The 24,034-nt window shown below is 37.5% G+C and overlaps 1 protein-coding gene across 1 annotated transcript in view; it reads left to right on the forward strand.

Moving 5' to 3' along the window:
• The window catches only part of LOC136857942 (cytochrome P450 6k1), a 168,559-nt gene that overhangs the window by 92,538 nt on the left and 51,987 nt on the right, over positions 1-24,034 (forward strand). Inside the window, exon 4 of the mRNA XM_068225210.1 lies at positions 5,547-5,735. Within this exon, the coding sequence (XP_068081311.1) occupies positions 5,547-5,735 (189 nt within the window). The remainder of the gene's footprint in view (positions 1-5,546; positions 5,736-24,034) is intronic.

Below are 24,034 nucleotides of genomic sequence, written 5' to 3' on the forward strand. Positions count from 1 at the left end.
CTATGGAGTTTGGACAGCCGAAGTAGGGGACTGCCTGTAGGGGTAAAATACAGTGGGGATTTCGAGGGCCCTGGGACCGCTACGGTAGCTGTGAAGGCCCTACAGGAACTCTGAAAAGTGGTGGTACAACGGGCTCTGGTTAAGACGCAGCAGGTCGTTATGCTACTTAGGTTCCAAAATGGGTAAAAAATAAATTAATAACACATAGCAAGTAACTTTTACCACTCATGACCATTAAATTTCAGTTTAGCCCGATCTACAATTTCATTATTATTATTATTATTATTATTATTATTATTATTATTATTATTATTATTATTATTATTATTATTATTATTGCTCACTATTAATTCCACAAAATCTGAATTCGACACTGAATCGGATTACACCAAATCGCATAAAATCCAATGAAATGCGTAAGGTGAAATACACCCTAAAATTCAACATGTCAAATGTGACGTAATTTTATCCCACACGCGTTCACACATTTGAAATTAATCTCACATAAAATGATCTTTTATCGGAGAGGTCTATGATTTTTAAATAGCTTTCTAAGCATTCGGAGGGACATTCAGAACAATATCAGGAGACAATCACTGACTAAATACACTAATAGAGTCCAACAAATCATTCACTCACAATGTAACAACACTACCATTATACATAGGAAAGAAGAATGGAAATATTGTCAAAAACTCTAATCTAACAGAAATACTACCATCAATAAATAAGCTAGTACTATTTCTATAAGGATGAACAGAAAAATTATTATAAAAAGATACTTAACTTTCTGATGAAGTTGGATCTCGCCGTCGATGAATGAATCTGCTCACATGGTGATTTGCTTACATGGAAATCTGTTTCCAGTCGCTATCTCCCCCATGTCAGATAGTGCCTACATTTTAATACATAATGCTGGCAGCAAAGTCCATTTCCAGATCTTCATAAATCGCTCCTTCAGAAGCTGGGTGTTTGATGTGTGCTCTATTAGTGGATTATGAGCCTGGAATACGGCGGATCCTGATGGATTTATTGTATAATTTATTTGGGAAGTATGTGTCTAGAGAATCTTGTCTTCTGCGAATTTTGGAGTTCGTGTTAAATAATGTGGATGAGATTTAGAGGTAATAATAATTTATCGCGGCTCATGAACCACCTGTCCGATGATGTTAATGTTTAACCAATATTTATGTGCGTGTTATTTGTCGACCAATTCTTCTGAATCTTGAATCACTGATTTTCTCGATGATCAACGTGGTAATAACTCTATTATTTCAGTACAAGTGATTGCCCAGATTTAATCACATTTCTATGAGTGTCGTGTGCTACTATTTATCCGAGACCGTCATCTAAATATTCCATGGACAGGGGAATAAAAATCAAAACTCAATATTCAAATTCCAGAATCCGATTGTAAAATATATATAAATAATAATCGTGTATCATTTTGTGTGATTTTGGAATGAGTGCAGTTTAATAATATTTTTCTGTGTTTTGTTGAAATGTGGTTCTTACCTGGCCACGTGTTCATCATATTGGGCCCAGGTTATTCAAGAGTTGTTTGTGATGATTTATTTTGAGATGATTAAAACCTTTAGTAAATTTAATTTGAATTTTACGTAAGTTGATGTTAAGGTACAAGCCAAAAATGGATAAGTGCGTAGTTTTTCCAATTGCATGAGCAAAGTAACCAAAATTGTAAATATTGTAAAAATTCATTTTCAAGGCTTCGAGTAACATGAGCTAATTAATATCCTATATTATTCAAAGCAGTTTAGAATGATTTTCGTGGAAATAATAATTCTTGTGGATGTAATTAAATTTTGGCAAGGTCTGGAATAGACATGATTCAGTAAAATTATGTAATGAAGATATTTCAAGAGTGTTGTTCAGTAGAATTCACACCAGAATAATGAAACAATGCTAACGGAATTTATCCACGAAGAAGGAAGATAATATGTAATATTAATGATATTATTTGCAAAGTTTAATGACGCTTCAATAAAATAAAATTTATAAATTTGTGTAATGGTAGACGCTATCGCGATGGCCTAGTATAGTTTATGAAACCATGGAAAACTCATTGCTGTTTAGTTTTCTGATTTGCTAATAATCCAACCAGTGTTAGAGGAGGTTTTCCCCACAATTATTTGTATTTTTATTCATGCCAGGTGTGGGCTAATGGTTATTTATTTTATATTATAGTCACTTCCGGGCTTCGTTCTGGTTGGAGAATGAAGGTGTAATGTATCAGACAACTTGTGGAGAAGAATCTGAACTAAAACCTTCAAGATTAATTTCTTAAATTTTGTTATTTTTTGTGCTAGTTGTAATAAATGTCAAACCTATTGTTTTTGTTTTTTCAATTGTCGTCAGTCCTTACGTCTTACCTGCCCTTTAAAAAATAAGCAAAGCCCGACAGCGAACGGTCCACGTCTGGGACGCTCGCTCTCCGGCTGACCCGACCGGGAATAAAGGGAGGGGGCAATATATATATATATGACTTGATTTGACAACTGTTTGTTTCTTTTCAATGCCGACATAATTTTCATTTTGTAAAGTAAATGCCCTCTCCTCACTTCTGTTCAAGATTTAAGATTATCAGAAAGTAAATTACTAACGCAGTCTCCAATTACAAACAGATCATCCACAAAAGCGGAAGTACATAATTTCTGCAAGTAGAATTTCCCCACTCTGACAGTAAATAAATGAACGAAGAATAATAACTGTAATTTTGTGTTGAAAATAAATTTATTTGTTAGTGCTAATTTGTGTTTATAATCAATCTGTGAATTAATAATTGTAAATGTATACAAGCCTCCTCCTATCCTTTGGCCATCACATATCCTGGAAATGTATCAACATCCATCAGTTTACTGTGGTTATTTCAATAGCCATCATGCTGACTAGAAGTAGAACTCAATTTATATCAATGGAGAACACTTGTCAAACTGGGCAGATGGAAACAACTTCCACCTAATTTTTGATGCCAAATATCCATCCAACTTCCGATCAGCTGCTTGGAATAAAGATTTAAACCTGACCTGATTTTTGTCTCCAAGGATACTACAAATCAACCCCTTTACGCCAACAGAATGGTTCTTCAAGTTTTCTCCAAAAGCCAGCACAGACCTGTTCTCCTTGAACTTGGTGTCTAGGTTTCTGTCATCTCATCTTTTTCCTAGACCAAGATGGAACTTCCAGAAAGCTGATTGTCAGATTTTTCCGTAGATCTTGACAAATGCTTGAGATTGATACCATCCATATCATCTAATTATAAGCGGTTTGTATGTGCTGTAATATCAAAAGCTAAAAAACATATCCCAAGAGGTTATTGAAAGTAGTATATACCAGGTTGGAATAAAAGTCAGGATCTTTATGAAGAATTTCTCCGAAGTGGTGACAATGAGATTGAAGAGGAACTGCTCAGAACACTTGATGAAGCTCGTCGGGAGAAATGGATGCAATCTACAAGAAATTTTGACTTCAAACATTCCAGTAGTAATGCTTGGAACTTATTGAAGAAGCTTGGAGCTAGCCCACCTGTTCAGAGGAGGGAAACCCTGGTATCGTCTAACCAAGTTGCTGATCGAATTGTCTCTTTATCAAGATCTCCTAGAGATAAAATACATACAAGAATGGTAAAAAAGGAACTTAGAAAAGTCGAAGCTAACTCCCAAACTCATACACAATATTCACAACCATTTACGCAAGATGAGGTTAGTTCAGCACTTAAAAACATAAAAAGGTGCGAAAGCCTGTGGGTTTGATGGTATACATAATGAATTCCTACTGAATGCTGGTCCATCTGCTAATCTATGGTTATCAAGATTCTTTAGTGATATTCTGGAGACTGATCGCATTCCTAATGAGCTAAAAGACACAAAAATAATATTCATAAACCAGGAAATGAAACAAATAAGGCAGAAAACTATTGCCCTAAAGCTCTCCTCAGTGCTTTCTATAAACTACTGGAAAGAATAATTGTAAATCGAATCAACAGCAAATTATGGATCATATCCCACATGAAAAAGCTGGTTTCCGAACAGGAAGGAGCTGTGCAAATCAAGTCCTTAGTCTTACTACTTATATCGAGGCAGGCTTTCAAGATGGTATGAACACGTCCTTAGTGTTTATTGATTTGACAGCAGCCTATAACACAGTATGGATAGAGGGCCTCCTTTTAAAATTCTTAAGAGCGATCCCCTGCAGAACTCTAGCCCAATTAATAAATAACATGCTATGTGATAGATATTTCCCAGTTATCCTAAGCAAGGAAATCATTAAGCAAAGAACTTTGAAAAACGGTCTTCCACAGGGCTCTGTACACGCACCAATCCTTTTCGATCTATATATTGCAGACATCCCACATACTGTAAGCAGGAAATTTGCTTATGCAGATGATCTAGCCATTGGCATCTGTAGAAAATGCACAGAGGAAACTGAAGGGATATTGATAGACGATCATTCAGTCCTATGGCAGTATTACCACAAGTAGCGACTCAGACCAAGCCTAAGTAAAACAGAATCTTCGTGTTTTCATCTTCATAACAAACACGCAAACCGACAACTGAAAATCTATTTTTATGGAAATTAGTTAAATATAATCCTACTCCGAAGTATTTGGGTGTCACACTTGACAGATCCCTAACTCATCGAAAACACCTGAATAATATAACAGCCAAAGTTCGCTCCAGGAACAACATCCCTCAAAATATATGTGGTACTACATGGGGATCAACAGATGTAACACTTCGTTGTTCTGCACTGGGACTAGTCTATAGTACAGCAGAATACTATGCTCCAGTTTGGCTAACCAGCAACCATACCAGCAAACTCGACATCCAGATCAATACTACGATGCGTGTCTGCTACAGTGTGTTATAAACTACACCAACATTTTGACTTCCAACTTTAAGTCACATTCATCCACCTGTACTGAGAATACAGGATGCTTCGTTACGTGAATATAACAAAATATTGGATCACCCTGAACTTCCAATTCATGACTACATTCCGAGTGCAATATCTGACAGGTTAAAATCCAGATATCCTGCAATAACATCAGCTGTTGAACTTTTCAATACGGGCTTCAATATACCCCAAATGATCATTGGGAAGAAAATGGATGGAACATACACCACCAGACATTATAATTAAACCAGCTGGTTTTGATCAGCCTCCACGTACGTGGAAAACTGCCAGCAGGATTCGTACAAACCATGGAGTATGTAATGACTTCCCCTACAAATGGAACAAAATTCCTGATCCATCTTGGATTTGTGGAGCGACTCCCGAGACCATCCAACACATTGTGCAGCAGTGTGGTATTACGTCATACTCGGGAGATCTGAAGGACGTTCTAACGCTGACTCCAGAGGCTGTTAACTGGATACACAAATTAACTCTAACTATACAAGTGCATGCACTGTCACTGTATACTGTGTTTTATGTCTGATAGTAAAACGCCCTAGTCATTTTAACATACCATTTATATATTGCTGTATATTCCAATGTGTTGCCATAAATATTGTGTTTTGTTTTAGGAAAGGAGCTGGTCAGCCTGTTATTGGCTTCTTTCAGTTCCAAAAGCCAGTATTACTACTACGAGACCCAGAGGTTATTAAGGCTGTGATGGTGAAGGAGTTCTCCAGTTTTCATGACAACTCGTTCATTGTAGATGAGACACTAGACCCTTTAGCAGCAAGAAATCCCTTCTTTCAGAAGGGGGAAAAGTGAGTAAAACGGCCTCTTTCTTCATTCAGGCTCTAAATGTTTGATTGCTAATATTTTAAATAACTGAAGACTGCATAGGTCCTTTCAGGATTACAGGATTTGCTGTTAATAATAAGAGTGATTATTCATCAGCATTTTCATTTCCCCTTGTCCAACTCCTGTCAGGTCAGGTGGTGATGGCACTTACCCACTGTTGCCTCTCCTTCCATCACTCGTCTCCAGTAATTGTATTTCAGTCCAGTTTTCTATTTCCTATACTGTTGTTGACAGAGTCTATCCATCTTGCTCTGAGTCTCCCTCTTGCCCTGTTTCCTTGTATCTTAGCCTCCAACACTTGCTTCGGTATCCTTTCCTCCTCCATCATCATAACATGTCCAAACCATCTCAATTTGTTATTCTCCGTCCTATCAATGTTTCTCTACCACTATGTCCTTTATGACCTCAACATTTCTTACTCTGTCTCTCCTTGTCTTTCCTACCATACTCCTTAAGAACTTCATCTCACTGGCCTGAATTTTGCTGTCAATATCCAAGACTTTGATGCACACTGGTACGTAAATATATGGGTATAGTACATCTTGTACATTATCTCTTTACATTTCATAGGAACTTCTCTGTTCCGCACCAGATGATTATTACTGAGTGAAAAGATAATTGAAGATATAACTAAATTTAATTTAATCATCCTTGTGACTTAGCTTTCGTGCTTCCAGACAGAAACTAAGGAACAATGTTAGGGTCAAGGTAGTAATGCTTTGTGTAAAGCATTTCAACTACTAATGGTGGTAAGAAGTGTTGGAGTGTTTGACTCTTTCCTTGCAAAGAGGTTATGATAAATCTATCAAGACACAGTAGATCTCTCGTATTTAAGCACCATAAACGTGACCACGATAATGTACAGTGTATGTGTAGTGTAACTGTTTAACTCGTAATTGTCAGACTTAAATACTAGTGTGACCGACAGTGAAAACAGAGAGCTCTGTGCCGCACCTCATTACCTCCATACCTTGCTTTTGTATTTTACAGATATCACGTTCTTTACGACATTATAGGTCGGTCTGTTATGGCTGCTTAGTATTATCTATGCCAGAATTGACGCGTAGTTCATCCCAGTTAGATAGATGGCACCTCATGTAGCAGAGGATTGCCAAACCAGTTCTTTCTAGCTTACCCTTGATTTGAGTTATCTATGGACATCTGACAATAATAAGTTTGGAGAAAAGATGGAGACGTTGACCTGCGAGATGGCTTTCATCTCGTACAGATGGTACTATAAAAGATTTAAGCGTTATTTTAGATGGGTATCCAAGTTTACAGTCGTGAATATGACTATTCAGTATCGAGGTATTTATCCTACTTGCCCTTTCTCGACTTGCCATAATTATGCTGGTTTGTTTACTGAGAGATCCCTTGTTTAATGTTTTATTCTTTTATAATTTTGCTGCAGACCTGTTTCACTGTCCTTGCTTTCTTTTCGTGGCTCTTTTTGTGAACTCGTTCCTACAATAGAGCGAAAGGTGGCACCGATCCGATTATTTTGTGTGTGTGATTAGTTTGCTTGTTGTTTTGATTGGAGACCTTCTAATTCTCTGTATCCTCGACGTTTCGGCTCGAGTTTATGTTCTGCGTTGTGCTTTAACGCTGATACCGTACGATTCATGCTCGCCTAAATGTCCGATATGAATACGTGTTATGCAACTTGCAAGTTATTTATGTTATGTGTTTAGACTGGGTGGGCCAGGCCTCTTTGCGGCGACCCAGGTTTCTAATCTTTGCTCTCAGGTCGAGCTCATAAACCGCTGACTGAATCATGTCACGCTGATACGATTTTTGTCGTAACGTGTCTTACTATTATATTTTTATACCCTCTGCTTCGCACGTTTGGTCTCTGAGTGTGTGTGGATGCGGACTGGTTATCGGACCTGTGTTAGTTTGCAGTATATTATGGACATGTATTTTTTGTCATTATACTTATTTTATCTCGCTATTGTTTCCGGCATCCTCAGCCGATTAATATGTTTATTTCTGAAGTTTGCTCTCATTTTACTTGCCTTCTGACTCATGTTTATTTGTTTCTGTAACAATGGCAACTCCTTTCTTACCATCTTGTATTCCATATTTGTTTACTTTTCTGCCAGTCTTGATTCACTGGCGTCTTTGATTTATGAGGATGTAATCTCTATGGGGATTATCGGAAGCCATATTATTTTTAAACAAAAACTATTGACGTTATCTGGGGAGCTGTTGGATTTTATTGTGTGAAAGCTGTCACTTTCACCTCGAGATAGTGAATGGTCCCCTTTTAAGAAAGAAATACGTTGGATCAGATACAAAGAAAGCAGACTGATAAGTCAAGTGATTTTTATTGTGGTTGGAGTATCGTTGCACATTTTGTATGTGAGTATTTGACTCCCTGTATCCCCATTAATTTGTTTTATGCTAATATTCAGACCGTCTCTCTTTGCTTATGTTAATAAACTCAATTCATTTAAACTGGCCTCTGCTCTACGTTATTGTATCTCTATTTTTGGGACATGCCTTTTACACATTGTTCATTAGTCTAAGAGGCCGGTATTCAGCTCCTGGCAGTTCTTAGCAAGTTTCGACCGATCCAGAAATTGTAGGAATTATAGTGCTAAGTAGTGTAATCGTGTGCCTGTGTGTACCGTTAATATCACTATGCAATGTATTTTATGGGAAACCTAGCACTGCGATTACATGGGAATACTTCTGACTGGCAACATTTCAGCATCTTCATCTCACACAGATCACAATTTCCAGTCAAGAGGATTATTATTATTTATTTTGTACCGGACTACTAACGACTATGTGATTTCAGCTGTCTTCTCTGGGCTTTGATCTTTGTCCAGTGCTTCTTCATTCGTTGCCAGTGTTGCTCTTTTATTTCCTACGTCCGCGACTTTCCCCGTCTTCAAATTTGGCCTTTCTTGACAAACATGGTGGCCTTTTAGTTTCCTCCTGAGTGGGTTGTATTCTTGTATATCTTCGGAAGACTGCAACGTGATCAACTTTGAAACTCCCCGAGATTGAGCTTATAGGTCAGGTAGATATCTTGTTTGTGACAGAAACCTGGGTAAAAAGTGAGCAGGCAAAAAACCATAATATGCCATCTTATAGAAGCGTGTTTTCACGCAGGGACGGCAAATTTGGTGGTGTCTTAGGTATTTATATTTCGCACGGTTGGAAAACAAATGTGAAAATGAATTGTGAATTTGATCATAGCTTAATATGGGTTGAAATTTATAGGGTTAACTTCAGTACCGGTAATAGTAAATATAAAAGTATTGAATTAATGGCAGGATATAATGCAAATATGTATAATGTCACACTATTTCTAACAGCCTTCGAAAATTTTCTTAAGTAAAACAAGTGAGAATTTATGCCTATTTCTGGGTGAGATGAATACCGATATCTTATCTAGTGACCAACAAAAAAGAAAATACATTAACCTTCTTTCTTGCTATGATTTCATGCAGTGTAATAATGTATATCCAACACGGGTATGTGATACTACAAACACTCTAATAGATCATGTGTCTATAAATAATTCTGGAATATAATATTTATAAAATGTCGGTACTATATAAACGACGATAATATATTATTATTTGATATTCTTTTGCCAATTTCTAAATCTCCTTTGCCATCGTCTGAACTGAAAAGGCTGAACGCAACTAATATAGACGGAAAATATGATGGATCTAAAAGTAGTAATATCACTGAACATAACACAAAAATCGTAAACAAATATTGTAGTAGGGTTGACATTTTGCATAATTCCTTTATCGACCAACTACCCTTAGTACACAAAGACGGAAAGCACAAAGTCATCGAACACATAGAACCGGTACCGTAGCTCGCCATGGATACCTTCTAAATTTCTCAGCCTTATTAAGCGACGTGACATTTTACATGCAAAACTTAAAAACCCCATCCTAAAGAATAACATCAATCGCAATCAAGAATATCGCAATGTAGAAACAATGTAAAATTTAAAAAGGAGTTTAAATGAAATATTACTCTGAAAACTTCATAACAAAAACCAAAAAGAAAACGTGGAAAATTAATTAATGAAATCATACATAACAGAAAAATGACAGAAGGCGATAATTGTACGTCTCTATAAATAGATAACAAGATAAGTACAGACAGTTAAGAATTATGTGAATCATTAAATTTATATTGTTCAAATATTTATAAAACCCTGGCTTCAGCAATCCCTTGAACTCATTTCATTTATATCCAACAGATAAAATAGAGTTAAGATCTAAAATATCAAATCTAAAAAACAAGAGTAGCTGTGGCCAGGATGGTATAACTGCCAACTTTTTAAAATAACTCAAGGATTCTTTAAGTCCGATGCTAACGAAGATCATTAACGAACCCTTGACACCTGGTACATTACCTAGTGAGCTAAAAGTAGCTAATGTAGTTCCTGTCTTCAAGGGTGGGTATGGCAGAAATCCTAGTAACTAAAGGCCTATTTGTATTCTCTCCATGATCCCCAAAATATTAGAAACTGTTGTTAAAAAGAGACTTCTCACTTTTTAAACAAAAATAACTTCTTTTACAATGCACAGTATGGCTTTCGTGAGAACTCTAACACTGAAATAGCAATCGTAGATCTCATAAATCTGCTGCAAGTGTCAAGAGATTGTAAACATTTTGCTGGCGGTTGTTTATAGATCCAAAGAAGGCCTTCGATACAGTGGACCATGGGAGACTGTTAGCTAAATTAGAAAGAGGAGGAGTTCGTGTTGTTGCTTTTAAATGGTTTCATAATTATCTTAATGATACAAAACAGTATGCATTGCTGAATACCTGTAGGAGCTCAGCAATAAGGGTAACAAATGGTGATCTACAGGGGTCTGTATTAGGGCCGATACACTTTCTATTCTATACCAAAGACATTACAACTTGCCGTTTGAAAGGACATATCACACTATATGACGACGATCCAAACATGTTATATACTGGTTCCAATATAGACTCGGATGTTCAAGATATGGAGGAAGACCTCAATACGCTGTGACTTTGGATTCAAGGAAATAAATTAACAATTAATGTGCAAAAACTAATTATATGGTAATGACAAAACAGGGTCAGAATGAAATCCCACACAGTAGAATATATATATGCACAATACTGAAATAAGACTAGTGAATACTGTCAAACATCTTGGGTTGGTAATTGACAGAAACTTGAACTGGAGAGACCATGTTGAATATATAACTAAAAAGATCACACCTGTTGCAGAAATGTTAAAGAAAGTTAGTTATCTTATCCCACAATAGTCGCCTACAATATGTGAATGTTGTCTGGATACGCTGTAGGAAGTCTGACTTGAATGAGCTAATGGTAGTACAGAATAGAGCTGTTAGAAATATACTTAACCTTCCCTACTTAACGCCAATCAAAAATCTATATTTAAGTGCTAAGATGGCACCACAAAGCATGAGTACAGAATTCAGTGCAGCCATACCCTTGTATAAAACAAAACATAAATCAATACACCATAACACTACTTATACCCTGAATTCTGATAACCATCCATATAGTACTAGGCATGCAAATGACTTTGCCTCATACAATATTCGTTCCTATAAACATGGTAAACATCTTGAAGTTCTCTGCTATCCAAATATTTAATAACATGCCTGTGGAGGTAAAAACAAACCAACTTTGCCAACATTCAAACAAAGAGTCAACGTTATATGTGGGAAAGGTACGGTGCTGTTTAAATCAAAATATCAGTAGTCATTTAGGTCGTTCTCCCAAACAATCTCGGAAAATGTCCGGATCTATTCTTGTACCTCTGCAATTCTTATGTTACGGTATGTAAATGTAAATACTCTTTAAATATAGTCAGAAGTAATAACCTGTATATTGCATGTGTTTATACGCTCAACCAGGCAGCGGTGTAGTTAGGACCCTCCAAAATGGTGACGGAAAGGTCATCTAGCCATAAAACTGGGCCCAGGATGGCGACTGTGTAGTTAGGTCCTCCAAAATGGCGATGAAAAAGGCATCTGACAGGAAAAACTAGACTACGTGTAGTTAGACCCCTCCATGAGGTTAGGTGTGCTCTCTTATGCGAATCCTCATTGGCCTGATACTTAAGTTGGCGTCGGCAAAATCCGCAAATCCCCGTTGTCCTACCACTCAAGATAGCGTCAGGAAGGACATCTGGCCGTAAAACTGAGGTTAGGCCCCTCCAAGATGGCGAGTGTGAGGTTAGGTTTGCTCTGTTATGCAAAATCCGCTTCAAAATTGGCATCTGGCCGTAAACGTTAGGTTAGGTCCCTCCAATATGGCGTCTATGAGGTTAGACTTGTTCTCTTGTGCAAAATCCGCGAATCAGCATTGCCACTACTCAACTTCGGGTCAATAACCTCTGGTCAGAAACCGCATACGTACACTACTAGGGTTCGATGACCTCATGGGAAATTGCTGATTCAGCACCCATTGTTTTAGAATTCCCCTTGCTCCACTACTGGAAAGGATTCTTTCTGATTATATTAAATACCTTTGCAAAATTACTAACTAGTTTGGTAGAAGGTAGTTTGTGTAGCAGATATAATACATCCAGGCGGTCAAATGGTCTGTATCACTATTGACCTATCCGAGGCGTTTTATAGTGTAGAGCACGGGAGACTACTGAAGACAATTAGGGTTATTGGACTAGACAAAATAGTGGTAGAAAGGGTGGCTAAATTTCTAGAAAATAGAGCTCAGATATTATATATTGAAGAGTAAAGCTCTTTGCAGATGATGTTATACTGTTTAGGGTAGTAAATAATTTACAGGATTGTGAGCGACGACGAAACGACCTCAAGACCTCAACAATGTGAGATGGACAGCAGACAATGGTATGATGGTAAGTAGGATCGAAAGTCAGGTTGTAAATTTAAATAGATATTGCAATAATTAATTCCAACGAGCCAAATGCTCATACAGAGGAATTGTACCGTACAATGAATGATATATTCAATGGCGGATCTACAAACTCTGATACTTACAATGATAAAATCAGGTGATGAAAACAGTAAAAGTGGACACATCAATAAAGAAAGTGTTAAAAATAAATGTATTCATCCCTTACCTCGATATTCTGTAGTTCCCTTAATCATACTAAGATACTTAACATATTTAGTACTAAAGTGATTAACAATGTACAGGATGATTGACAGAGGGAGTAGTTGTTTTAAACATTACCTATTCATATACATTGACCTATGATGTATCTATTCCATACATTTTCCTTTGCCTTCCGTTTGAAAGTTTTTAAAGTGGGGGCAATTCTTTACGTCAGCGGAAAGTTTGTTGTTGGCTTGAATTGCTGAAAATTTACAACTATTCTTCCCATATCTTGAAGAGTGGGTGTGATACAAGGCCAAATAATCTGCATGTCTAGTTTGATACCGGTGGTTGCCTGAATTAGTTATTAAAGTAGGTGTTGTGAACTATTACGTTTCTTATCTATATATATAAAATAACTTGTCCTGACTGACTGACTGACTGACTGACTGACTGATTCATCATCGCCGAGCCAAAACTACTGGACATATAGAAATGAAATTTTGGGGATATATTCATATTAAGATGTAGGTGCTCCCTAAGAGAGGATTTTTGGATATTCCGTCGCTAAGGGGGTGAAAAGGGGGGTGAAATTTTAAAATGAGTGTATCCATATCTCAAAACTTTAAAAGTTTACAGATGTAAAAATTGGTATTTAGAATCTTCTTTAAAATTAAGGAAACACGTATTTTTTGTTTTCAGAAACTCCCAATAGGAGGGGTGAAAAAGGGTGAAAATGGGGGAAAATGGGTTGAATGCCTTTAATCAGGATACCGGTACTTATATCTCAGAAACTGAAGATATTACAGACCTGAAAATTGGTACATTTGATCTCTTTTAAAAATAAAGAAACACGTATTTTTTTGTTTCTGGAAAATCCAATTAATGGGAGGGTGAAAATGGGGGGGATTTTTAAAATGAGTGATTCTATATCTCCAAACTTTTAAAGTTTGCAGATGTAAAAATTGGTATTTAGAATCTTCATTAAAAATAAAGAAACACGTATTTTTTTGTTTTCGAAAAATCGCAATAGGAGTGAAAAGGGGTGAAAAAGGGGTCGAATGCATTTCATGAGTCTACTTATATTTCAAAACCTGAAGATATTACAGACCTGAAAATTGGTGTTTGGGATCTCCTTTAAAAATAAAGAAACACATATTTTTGTTTGTGGAAAATCCAATTAATGGGGGGGAAGGGGGTGTTTTTTTAAAATGGGTGTATCTATATCTCAAATATTTTAAAGTTTATAGATGTAAAAATTGGTATTTAGGATCTTCTTTAAAAATAAAGAAACACGTATTCTTTTGTTTTCGGAAAATCCCAATAGGAAGGGTGTAAAAGGGTTAATAATGGGTTGAATGCCTTTAATGAGGCTACTTATATTTCAGAACCTGAAGATATTGCAGACCTGAAAATTGGTATTTTGGATCTTCTTTAAAAGTAAAGAAACACGTATTTTTTCGTTTTTGAAGAATCCAAATATTGGAGGGTGAAAAGGGGGGGTGAATTTTTTAAAATGAGTGTGTGTACAACTTAAAACTTTAAAATTTACAGATGTAAAAATTGGTAGTTCGAATCTCCTCTAAAAATAAAGGGACATGTATTTTTTGTTTCCTGTAAATCCTAATAGGAGGGGTGTAAAAGGGTGAAAAATGGGTTGAATGCCTTTAATGAGGATACATATATCTCAGAAACGAAAGATATTACAGACCTGAAAATTGGTGTTTGGGATCTCCTTTAAAAATAAAGAAACACGTATTTTTAGTTTTCGGAAAATCCAATTAATGGCGGTTAAACAGGAGTGACAAATTGGGGTGAATTTTTTGAAAGACTATATCCACAGAATATCTTGGAAACGTAAAATGTTACAGACATAAAAAGTGGGTGTTTGGAATCTCCTGTAAATGTAAAGAAACATAGGTGATTTGTTTTTGGAAACTCCGCTTAAGGGGAACTCAAAAGGGGTGAAATTTTAAAATGAGAATTTTTACAGTATATCTAAAAAAAACTTAACATGTTACAGAAGTGAAAAATGTTTTTTTTAAATCTCTATTAAACATAAAGAAACGTGTATTTTTAGTTTCCGGAAATACCACTCGGGTGGAAGGGGGGGTAAAAGTGACTGAAAACGGTGTTGAATTCTTTTAATTAGCCTACTGATATCTCAAAAATGAAGATGTTACAGACGTGAAATTTGATATTTACAATCTGCTTTAAAAGTAAAGAAATACGTATTCTCGGAAAATCCCTTGAATGCGGGGGGGGGGGGTGAAAGAATTGAAAAATTAATTGACGTAATTCTATGAGAATACATACATCTAATAAATATAAAGTTGTTACAGACGTGAAAATTCGTATTTGGATCTCCTTTAAAAACAAAGAAAAACGCTTTTGGTGGGGAAACCATCTTGGAGGGCGGGAGTGTAAAGGAGTTGAATTCCTTTCATGAGGACACATAAATCAAAAACTCTGAAGAAGTTAGGGTCGTGATAATTGGTATTTAGAAGATCCTTTACTATTAAAGAAACAAGTATTTTTTGAGGGGAAAATTCACTTCGGGGGGGGGGGGAGTATTGTGAAATGAAGTGAAAAAAGTAAATTATTTTTATGGGGATACTTATATCTCAAAACTGAAGGTAATAGACGTGAACATTGGTGTTTGGAATCTCCCTTAAACATAAAGAAACAAGCATTATTTTAATTTTTTTGGGGGTGGCGGGGGGTGGCGGTAAATAAAGTTAACGGCGGTGGGGTGTAGAAGGAGGTGTATCCAATTGATTTTACTGTTATTAATGTACTTATAAGTATCCTCCGTTGCTCAGGCGGCAGCGCGCCGGCCTCTCATAGCTGGGTGCCGTGGTTCAAACGGAGGCGGGACAGGTTTTCTGCGGATACTCCGGTTTTCCCTGTCATCAGCCATTCCAGCAACACATAATAGTAATAATAATAATAATAATAATAATAATAATAATAATAATAATAATAATAATAATAATAATATTCCGGACCGTCGTCAAATGTGCGGACCGCGCTGGTAACGGCTCCTGGACAAATGACTAAGAATGCAGTCCGGCCGCGGGTTCAGTGCCGCCAAGGCACCCAATAAGACTCCACGCCGGATCTCCTGAAGGATTTTATCCATATTAAAAATGATTATAGGAAAAGATGGCAAAGATTTACGGACCCAACTGACCGGGAGGAATACCTGAGCCTAGCCCGGGAAGTACGAAATCGATTGCTGGAAAGGAAGATTGAAAAATGGGAGGAAACGTGCCGTGAAATAATAGAAAACCAGTCAGATCGGGAATTTTGGTGGATTCTCGCAGAAAACGAGTCAGTTCGCGAATTTCGGCGGATTATATATCTAAAACAATAAGCATTCAATTATAAATTTCAGTATAATACCGTAGCGAAGCACAGGTATCTTGCTAGTACATTAATATGACAGAATTAAGCTCTGTAATTAGGGTTGTAGGCAGAGAAAGTTTGCGCCAGATAGCGCTTGTGTATTACCGAGTAAGCGCAAGCCAATCGTCTTATTTTTCTCCCAGTCAGCTGCGAGAAATGTACAGATTGTGACCGAATTTCCAAAGCTAAAGCTGATTATATCTTCTCTAATTTTACTCCAAGACTATATTAATTAACTGTAAAGCTATATCCCTTAGTATATTATGGACGATTTTCGGCGTTTAAGCGTTAAACAGCTGCAAAATGAGTTACGGACCAGAGGCGCTAAATCTAGCGGAAGGAAGGAAGAATTAGTACAGCGATAATTACAAAATTCTAACACGCTTTATTATCCAAATAATGAATAGGAGACAGCATGCCTTTTCATAAAGATTACAATTACTTGAATATTGTACATCGATAACTATATAAATATGCCTCCAAAAACTTCAATCATAAATAGAGATTTAAATACGCACTTGCTTCACTTATAGAATTCGATTCATGTTTTTTTTAAGTTGGTGGCTTACACGAAACTGCAGATACAGCCTTGTTTACTACCAAAGGCATGTGAATTTCTTGAGTTTCCCAGTGCCGGTTCCTTTGAAGTTTGACCGTTAGCCATAAGGGAATATAACTATCACAAATATGCATTTGATGGATTATTTTGCACTCAGAAAATCGGAAATAGATGGAGCACTTGTTTCCAACTACAAATCATTGTGCGATGCTGGATACAGACTTTTCAGTGAAAAGTTTGATGATTATTGAAAGGGGCCTAACATCTAGGTCATCGACCCCTTATGGTACGTAATGAGACGAATGGAATGACAAATTAAAAGTCCAAAATCCTCCAATGACCAGAATTCAAAACGTGAGGACGAAGAATGAATGGATGGATATGAATTTAAAACAATCAGTGGATCCAACCCGCAATGCCGCACATTCTTAGAAACCTACGTAAAACAATAGTATCACTGACCAAGGGACTGCTTCTATAGCACAATACTGAATCGACTATACTTGTTGGCTGGAGGGGACAAAAACCAAGTCATCAGTCCCTCATAATGATACTTATCGATAGGAAAGTACAACCATGGTATTTGTCATGTTACGGTACTAATCAAAAGTAGCACATATAATACAGACCTATGGTGCTTCGCACATTGTGGCGCCATTTACAGACAACGCACACCTATGGTGTTCATCACATACGTGTACTAACCACAGGGACTCGCGCTATCCCGTGGTGTTCCTCATACAGTGGGTACAACACATAAGCAAGCCGGAATCATGGTGTCGCTCCTCAAGTGGTACTAATCACAGGTGCCGCAAAATCCGGCAACGCACTCTGTTACTACTAATCACAAACCTATTTTTTACCTAACATAGTGGTACTACGCGCAATTAAAAGAGACCCATGGTATTCCCCGCGTGGTGGTACTATTTACATGTATTTTCATGGTTCTAATACGATCATTCCTTGGTCGCCCCTTTTAGTCGTCTCTTACGACATGCAGGGGATACCGTGGGCGTATTCTTCGTCTGCATTCCCCACTCACAGGGATTAGTGAAAAGTTTGTTTTGTTTATTTCAATCGGGTGAAATTCTAATATGCAGCGCTGTGAAATCCGAGTACACATAACATAAGACCTATAATGTGAAGCTTATTTTAGGAGTACCTAGTGACATTATAGGAGGGGTATATGAATTTGTTGCTGGAGCAGACCCCAAGGCATGTTGTAAGCATATTGCTACTGTAAGCTATGCATTAAAGCACTTCTCCAAGACTGGTATTATTCAGTGTTCAGTAACATGCACACAAAATTTACAAACTTTTCACCATCCACCTACCAAACGGTTGAGGCCAGTTAGCCCTATAAAAGTGGAATGTTTGCCCTTGGAATAAGTTTTCCAGGAACCCTGCCATGAAGTTAGATCATTGTCGGGAGTCAATCAGCCTGGATTTAAGCAATATGTTGAAGGTATTGTGAAAAGTTCCCAACATAAGCTTGCTTATCATTTTGCTCTGAAAAAAGAACAGGCCAGCTGCTTTGATGTCATTCATGACCACCATTATGGTATGGATCCATGTGCGACACAAGCTGAAATTCTTCTAAGAGTCAATGATGAAGAAAGGGAGAAAATTGAGGGAAATACTAGACAACAATCTCAGCAAAGTCTATGGTTCAAAGAGAGGAAATATCGTTTGACAACAAGTAATTTTTGGAAAATCTGTCACCCAAAAATCCTAAAGCCCTAGCATAATCCTTATTCAAGGGAACTTTGTTTTGCTCCAGTGGTATGAAATGGGGACTTAAATGGAATACTCAGCAAGGGACAGGTATTCTCAGCTAACAGGCCACTTAGTCCAAAAATGAAGCCGCATTATTCATCCTACCAGATATTATCTGGCAGCATCTTTTGATGGATTAATTGGACAGGATAGAGTCTTGGAGCATAAGGGTTGCCAAGTAATAAAATTGAAGCAATTTTAATCAAATGTGTTCCATACTTGGGAAAAAGCAGTCATGCAATGATACTCAAGAAAAATCACAACAATTACTTCCAAATGCAAGGCTAGCTGATTGTTACAGGCAGACATTATTGTAGCTTTGTTGTGTACACTGCTGTTGGCATGCTAGTGTTGGAAATAGAGAGAGATAACATTTTCATTCATGACATGGTGGAAAAATTAGAGAAGTTATACCATGAATACTTTGTTCCAGTTATCCTAACCTGACATAATGGTTTTCCTGAAATTGCATAACATAAAGCATACAAATATTATCCTCTCTGAAAAACGAATTTTACTGATATGCAACTTGGACTGCAGTATCTTGTATGTTTTAGCAAGTCCTATAGCCCGTTCGATGTGTATTCTTTTAAAGGCTAACTTCCTTGTTTCAATGTTCACTGATGGAGTAAACTGCCTTTTGCCTTTCAGAAATGGTGGGATATTAAATGTTACACCTTTAGTGCTTAACAGATCCTGAATGTTGAACCCCTTATCTACCATAACTGATTCTCCTTCTTCCAAGAGATCCAACATTCCTGATCTAATAAATAACTGCCTATCTGATATTACCCCACCATATGCATCAGATATGAAACTTATGAAACCAGATGGATTTATACCTATTAATACCTTTGTTGTGTTTGTATTATTGTACCGGTATGTAGGAAATGTAGCTTGCTGTGCTGTAGGGTTCTTGGGTTTTGCTATTATAATCTCAGTTGCATCAATTATAACTCTAGTCGAGGGGTATTTCTGTCTAAAAGCAAGGGAGCTGTTTTCGAGGACAGTTTCTCTATCAGGCCAAATGTTCAACTCTTTAAATTGGCAGTACATGCAATTAATCCAAACATTAAATGTTCTCTCAACAGTAGCTTTATGGATTCCGAAGTTAAGACCTAGTTCCTGGTCAGATTTGTCGGTCCTTAGCTTCATAACTGTCAAGAATAAACACCGTTTGGGTCAAGAGGGAATATCTGTAAATTGAATCTGTTTTCTCCCAAAAGAGCAAACACCAAATTAAATTTTATACGTCTACAAACCCTGTATAAAGCAATACGGCATCAGGATTATTCATCATTTGCTCAACAACCAAATTACCTGTAATAATTGTCTGAGTACTGATGTCTTTGCAAATGGGGGTCACAAATGTTACATTCACTTCTTCGGGTATATTCACGATTTCTTTACGTACTTCAATGGGGATGGTTTCTGCAGTTTCCGATATTGTAGGCTTATCGTGGTAATCCGGCAATAGTTTGGTGTATGGCCTCTCTGTTATTTTTGTTGTGTTCGTGGTCCACGGAAAAAGAGATGGAACAGCGCCCGGTTTTAATCTTGCTCTCTCACCTTTAATACTACAGTGGTCGCGCGTTCTACTATTGTAGAGTAGGTCAATTTCTTTTCCAGCCCTGAGCGGTTGGCAACACGTGTGGCCTTGAGGGTCAATGTACTTTCCCCCCACACCCTTCCACGTACCACAGTGCAGTTTCCCGCGTCTAGTTGTCACGTACTCAGCTTGAGCTGAACAACAATGTAGTGTTCTACTATTGTAGATCGCGCGACCACTCGCGTACAATTTGTGTTTCGTAATTCTCAAGTGTATTTTTTTCTCTCCATGTCCGTTTCGACAATTGAGTGATTATATACAATTGAAAATGTCGGAACGTGACAGGGAGGAAGTGCGAATGTGGTTGAAGGAGGCAGAAAGTGACGATGAAAGTGTGCTCGGTGTTGAAGATGAAGACGAACAAGAGGAGGATTTTGTAGAAGAAAGTGCAGAATACAGTGATACTGAGGACACACCAGGACCAATAGTAGAAGACGAAGAGGATGAAGAACCCGTGCCAATACAGCCTGCTGTTGGAGCAACACATACAGATGCAACATCTATGTTCATGCGTGAGTTTTACATTGGTAGAGAAAATAGGGAAAGGAACCATCTCGCTGTTATCTAGAACCCTTAGTCCCACGAACTTCAAGAACACCCGACATCAATATAATACCGGCTTTTCATAGGCCTGGGCCTCAAGGAAATGCAAAACATACAACAACTCCATTAGCTTCATTATCATGTCTTATCGATGATGAAATGATTCGACATGTAGTTTCATGCACAAATATATATATAGATACGATAAGAAATACATTTAGCAGAGATAGAGATGCTAAATATACGGATGAGTTGGAAATCAAATCTCTGCTATGCGTTATGTATATGTGCGGTGTTTTAAAATCAAGCAGGCGTAATGTGTTTGAGCTCTGGGACAATAGTTGTGGGACTGGTTGTGAGGTGATCTATGTCACGATGAGTGAGCATCGATTCAGATTCCTAATTCGATGTTTAAGATTTGATGACGTACGTGACAGAGAACAACGTAGAGCTCTGGATAAGTTAGCTGCTATTAGGCTAATTTTCGATAAATTCGTCTCAAACTCTGCTAATGCCTTCAAACCGTCTGATTACCTTACCATAAACGAACAGCTTGTGGCTTTTCGTGGAAAATGCCCATTTCGGCAAAATATGCCAAATAAACCCGCCAAGTTTGGAATTAAGGTTTATGCCCTAGTGTCTTCATCCAACTATTATACCACTAATCTAGAAGTGTATGTAGGGCAACAGACAGACGGACCGTTTCGCAAGAGCAACAAGGTAAATGATCTCGTGTGTCGTCTAGTTGAACCGATAGTTGGGTCACACAGAAATATAACAGCGGATAATTTCTTCTCATCGATCCCTCTGGCTAGAATCCTTTTCCAAAAATCTCTGACTTAAGTAGGGACTTTGAAAAAAGTAAGCCGGAGATTCCTGAATGTTTTCTGCCGAACAAAGATAGGGAACCTAAAACCAGCCTTTTTAGATTTCAAGACAAGTGTACGCTTGTATCCTACGTTCCACAGAAGAACAAGGCAGTGTGTGCTATATCAACCACGCACTACAACAAGGCAATTGATGGCGACACTGGAGATGAGAAGAAGCCTTGTATCTTCACAACATAAATCAGACTAAGCATGGAGTGGACATTTCAGATAAAATGAGTAGACATTTTGACGTGTCCAGGAATTCCCGCAGGTGGCCGCTAACAATCTTTTTTTATGTTTTGAATGTTGGGGGTGTGAACGCTATCAACATTTAAAAAGACAACAAGAATGATGCAAATATCAGTCGTAGGCAATTTCTGAAGGATTTGGCATTTGAACTGATGGTACCAGCAATAAGACGCCGCGTCGCCATGGAAACCTTGCCAAAAGAGATACGACGAAGAGGAAAACTTTTGTTTCGTATCCCTGAAGAAGCTCCAGCGCCAAGTGTGCAAGCTGGTACAGTAGGAAAATGTTTCCTCTGCGGCAGGCGTCGCAATAAATCAACGAGAAAGACTTGTGAAACATGCCAGAGATGGGTGTGCCCGGATCACCAGAAAGTCATATGTGATGACTGCTACGAATAGACACTTTCTGTAGCAAATCATTGTTCCTCAAAGTGTCATTGCAAGGAAATGTTCATTTTTTAAAAAATTTTGGATATGTCTGGACACTTTTCAGTTGTATAAAGTAAAAATAATGCTGATATGACGCTTAGAAAAACACTTATAGTGTAATTTTGTTTAATTATATGTTAGAAAAATAAAAAGTTTTAACCCGTAACATGGGTTTAATATCGTATATTTTACACACCCAAGTCCAAAATAATTGATACAGTTAACAAGTGCGAAAAAATTAACCTGTGTTCTACAATAGTAGAACGCGCGACCATTCACGTAACGCTATGAGGTGCGACCACTGCAGTGTTAAATACAAATGCACAAATTCGGTAGTTGTTATCGAAATGCCTAATGACTTTACAGGTAGAAAATAAGAATTATTTCCGTTCGTAAATCGCACTTACGCAACAAAGTTTTCGTGAAGTCTCCGAGTTGAAGATGATGGGAATAATATTTTCGGTCAGATTCTTCTCACCGAAATGTTTCCTTCTAATAGCGTGTAACCATTTGTTCCTCATTTCTTTATTTTGTGGAAACTGATGGAACGAAAACCGGCTTCCCTGATTTTTGCAGAGGAACACTGGAATAGCTCGGCATAGTCACGAAAAATAACAATTGAAACAACTTAAATTCGTGGATATTAGCGGCATGAGTACACAGGAGACAAATGAAGAGTGCCTTGCGCTTACCCAGTGCAACAGCAGTGTGCTCTATCGGTGCTAGTTCTATACATCCCTATTATACTGAGAGGTTGAATTTTGGTCTGAATGTACAGGTCTTGTACTGGAGTGTACTATGTATAATGGTAAGTTAAATATGCCCCTTATTGCCCTGTTTTGTATCACCAGTACTTCATACAAGGAAGACTTTATACAATGTGACCAAATTACAGTACACATAAGTACTGCAAGTGAACATGTACTAGTGAATAATAAATTTGTAGGAAGAGGTGTTTAGGGATTAAATATCTAAGTCTTTTTAGTAACCCAGCAACTGGGGCGATTTTCTTAGTTATGTATTCAACATGATCATTCCAGGTCAGGTTCTCATTTTAGCCAAGGTATTTCACTTTACTTTTTCTATTTCCGTATCGTTTATGAGTAATTTATTACTATTTGAGAGAAGCATTTTCTGTTTTGAAATAATTATGACCGTGCGAGTTGGCCGTGCGGTTAGGGACGCACATCTGTGAGCTCGCATCTGGGAGGTAGTGGGTTCGAACCCCAATGCTGGCAGCCCTGAATATTAGTTTCCCGTGGTTACCCATTTTCACACCAGGCAAATGCTAGGGCTGTACCTTAAAGTCACGGCCGCTTCCTTCTCATTCCTAGGCCTTTCCTATCCCATCGTCGCCAGAAGACCTATCTGTGTCGGTGCGACGTAAAGCAAGTTGCAAAAAACAAGTAATTATGTTTTCATTTTTCTGCAGATTCTTAGTCAATTTGTTACACTGGTACCAATACAAGAAAGTGAGTATGCCCTGCTGCATGTTTACTAAAACCGTGTCCTTATTTTTGCCCGTATAGAAGATATTGGTGTCGTCAGCGTATAATGTGATATAGCCATTTAGATTACATGAAGAAATATCATTTATATAAATGAGAAAAATAGGACCTAGTATGAAACCTTGTGGGATACCATGGGTTATATAATTGGCAGAGCTCGAGTAGTTATTCACGGTAACAAATTGCTTTCGTCCTGTTAAGTAATTTTCAAACGAATTTAGGGCAAGCCATCAATTCCGGCATATTAGTCT

This window comes from Anabrus simplex, chromosome 1 (genome assembly GCF_040414725.1).
Source record: "Anabrus simplex isolate iqAnaSimp1 chromosome 1, ASM4041472v1, whole genome shotgun sequence".
Classification (NCBI taxonomy): Eukaryota; Metazoa; Arthropoda; class Insecta; order Orthoptera; family Tettigoniidae; genus Anabrus; species Anabrus simplex.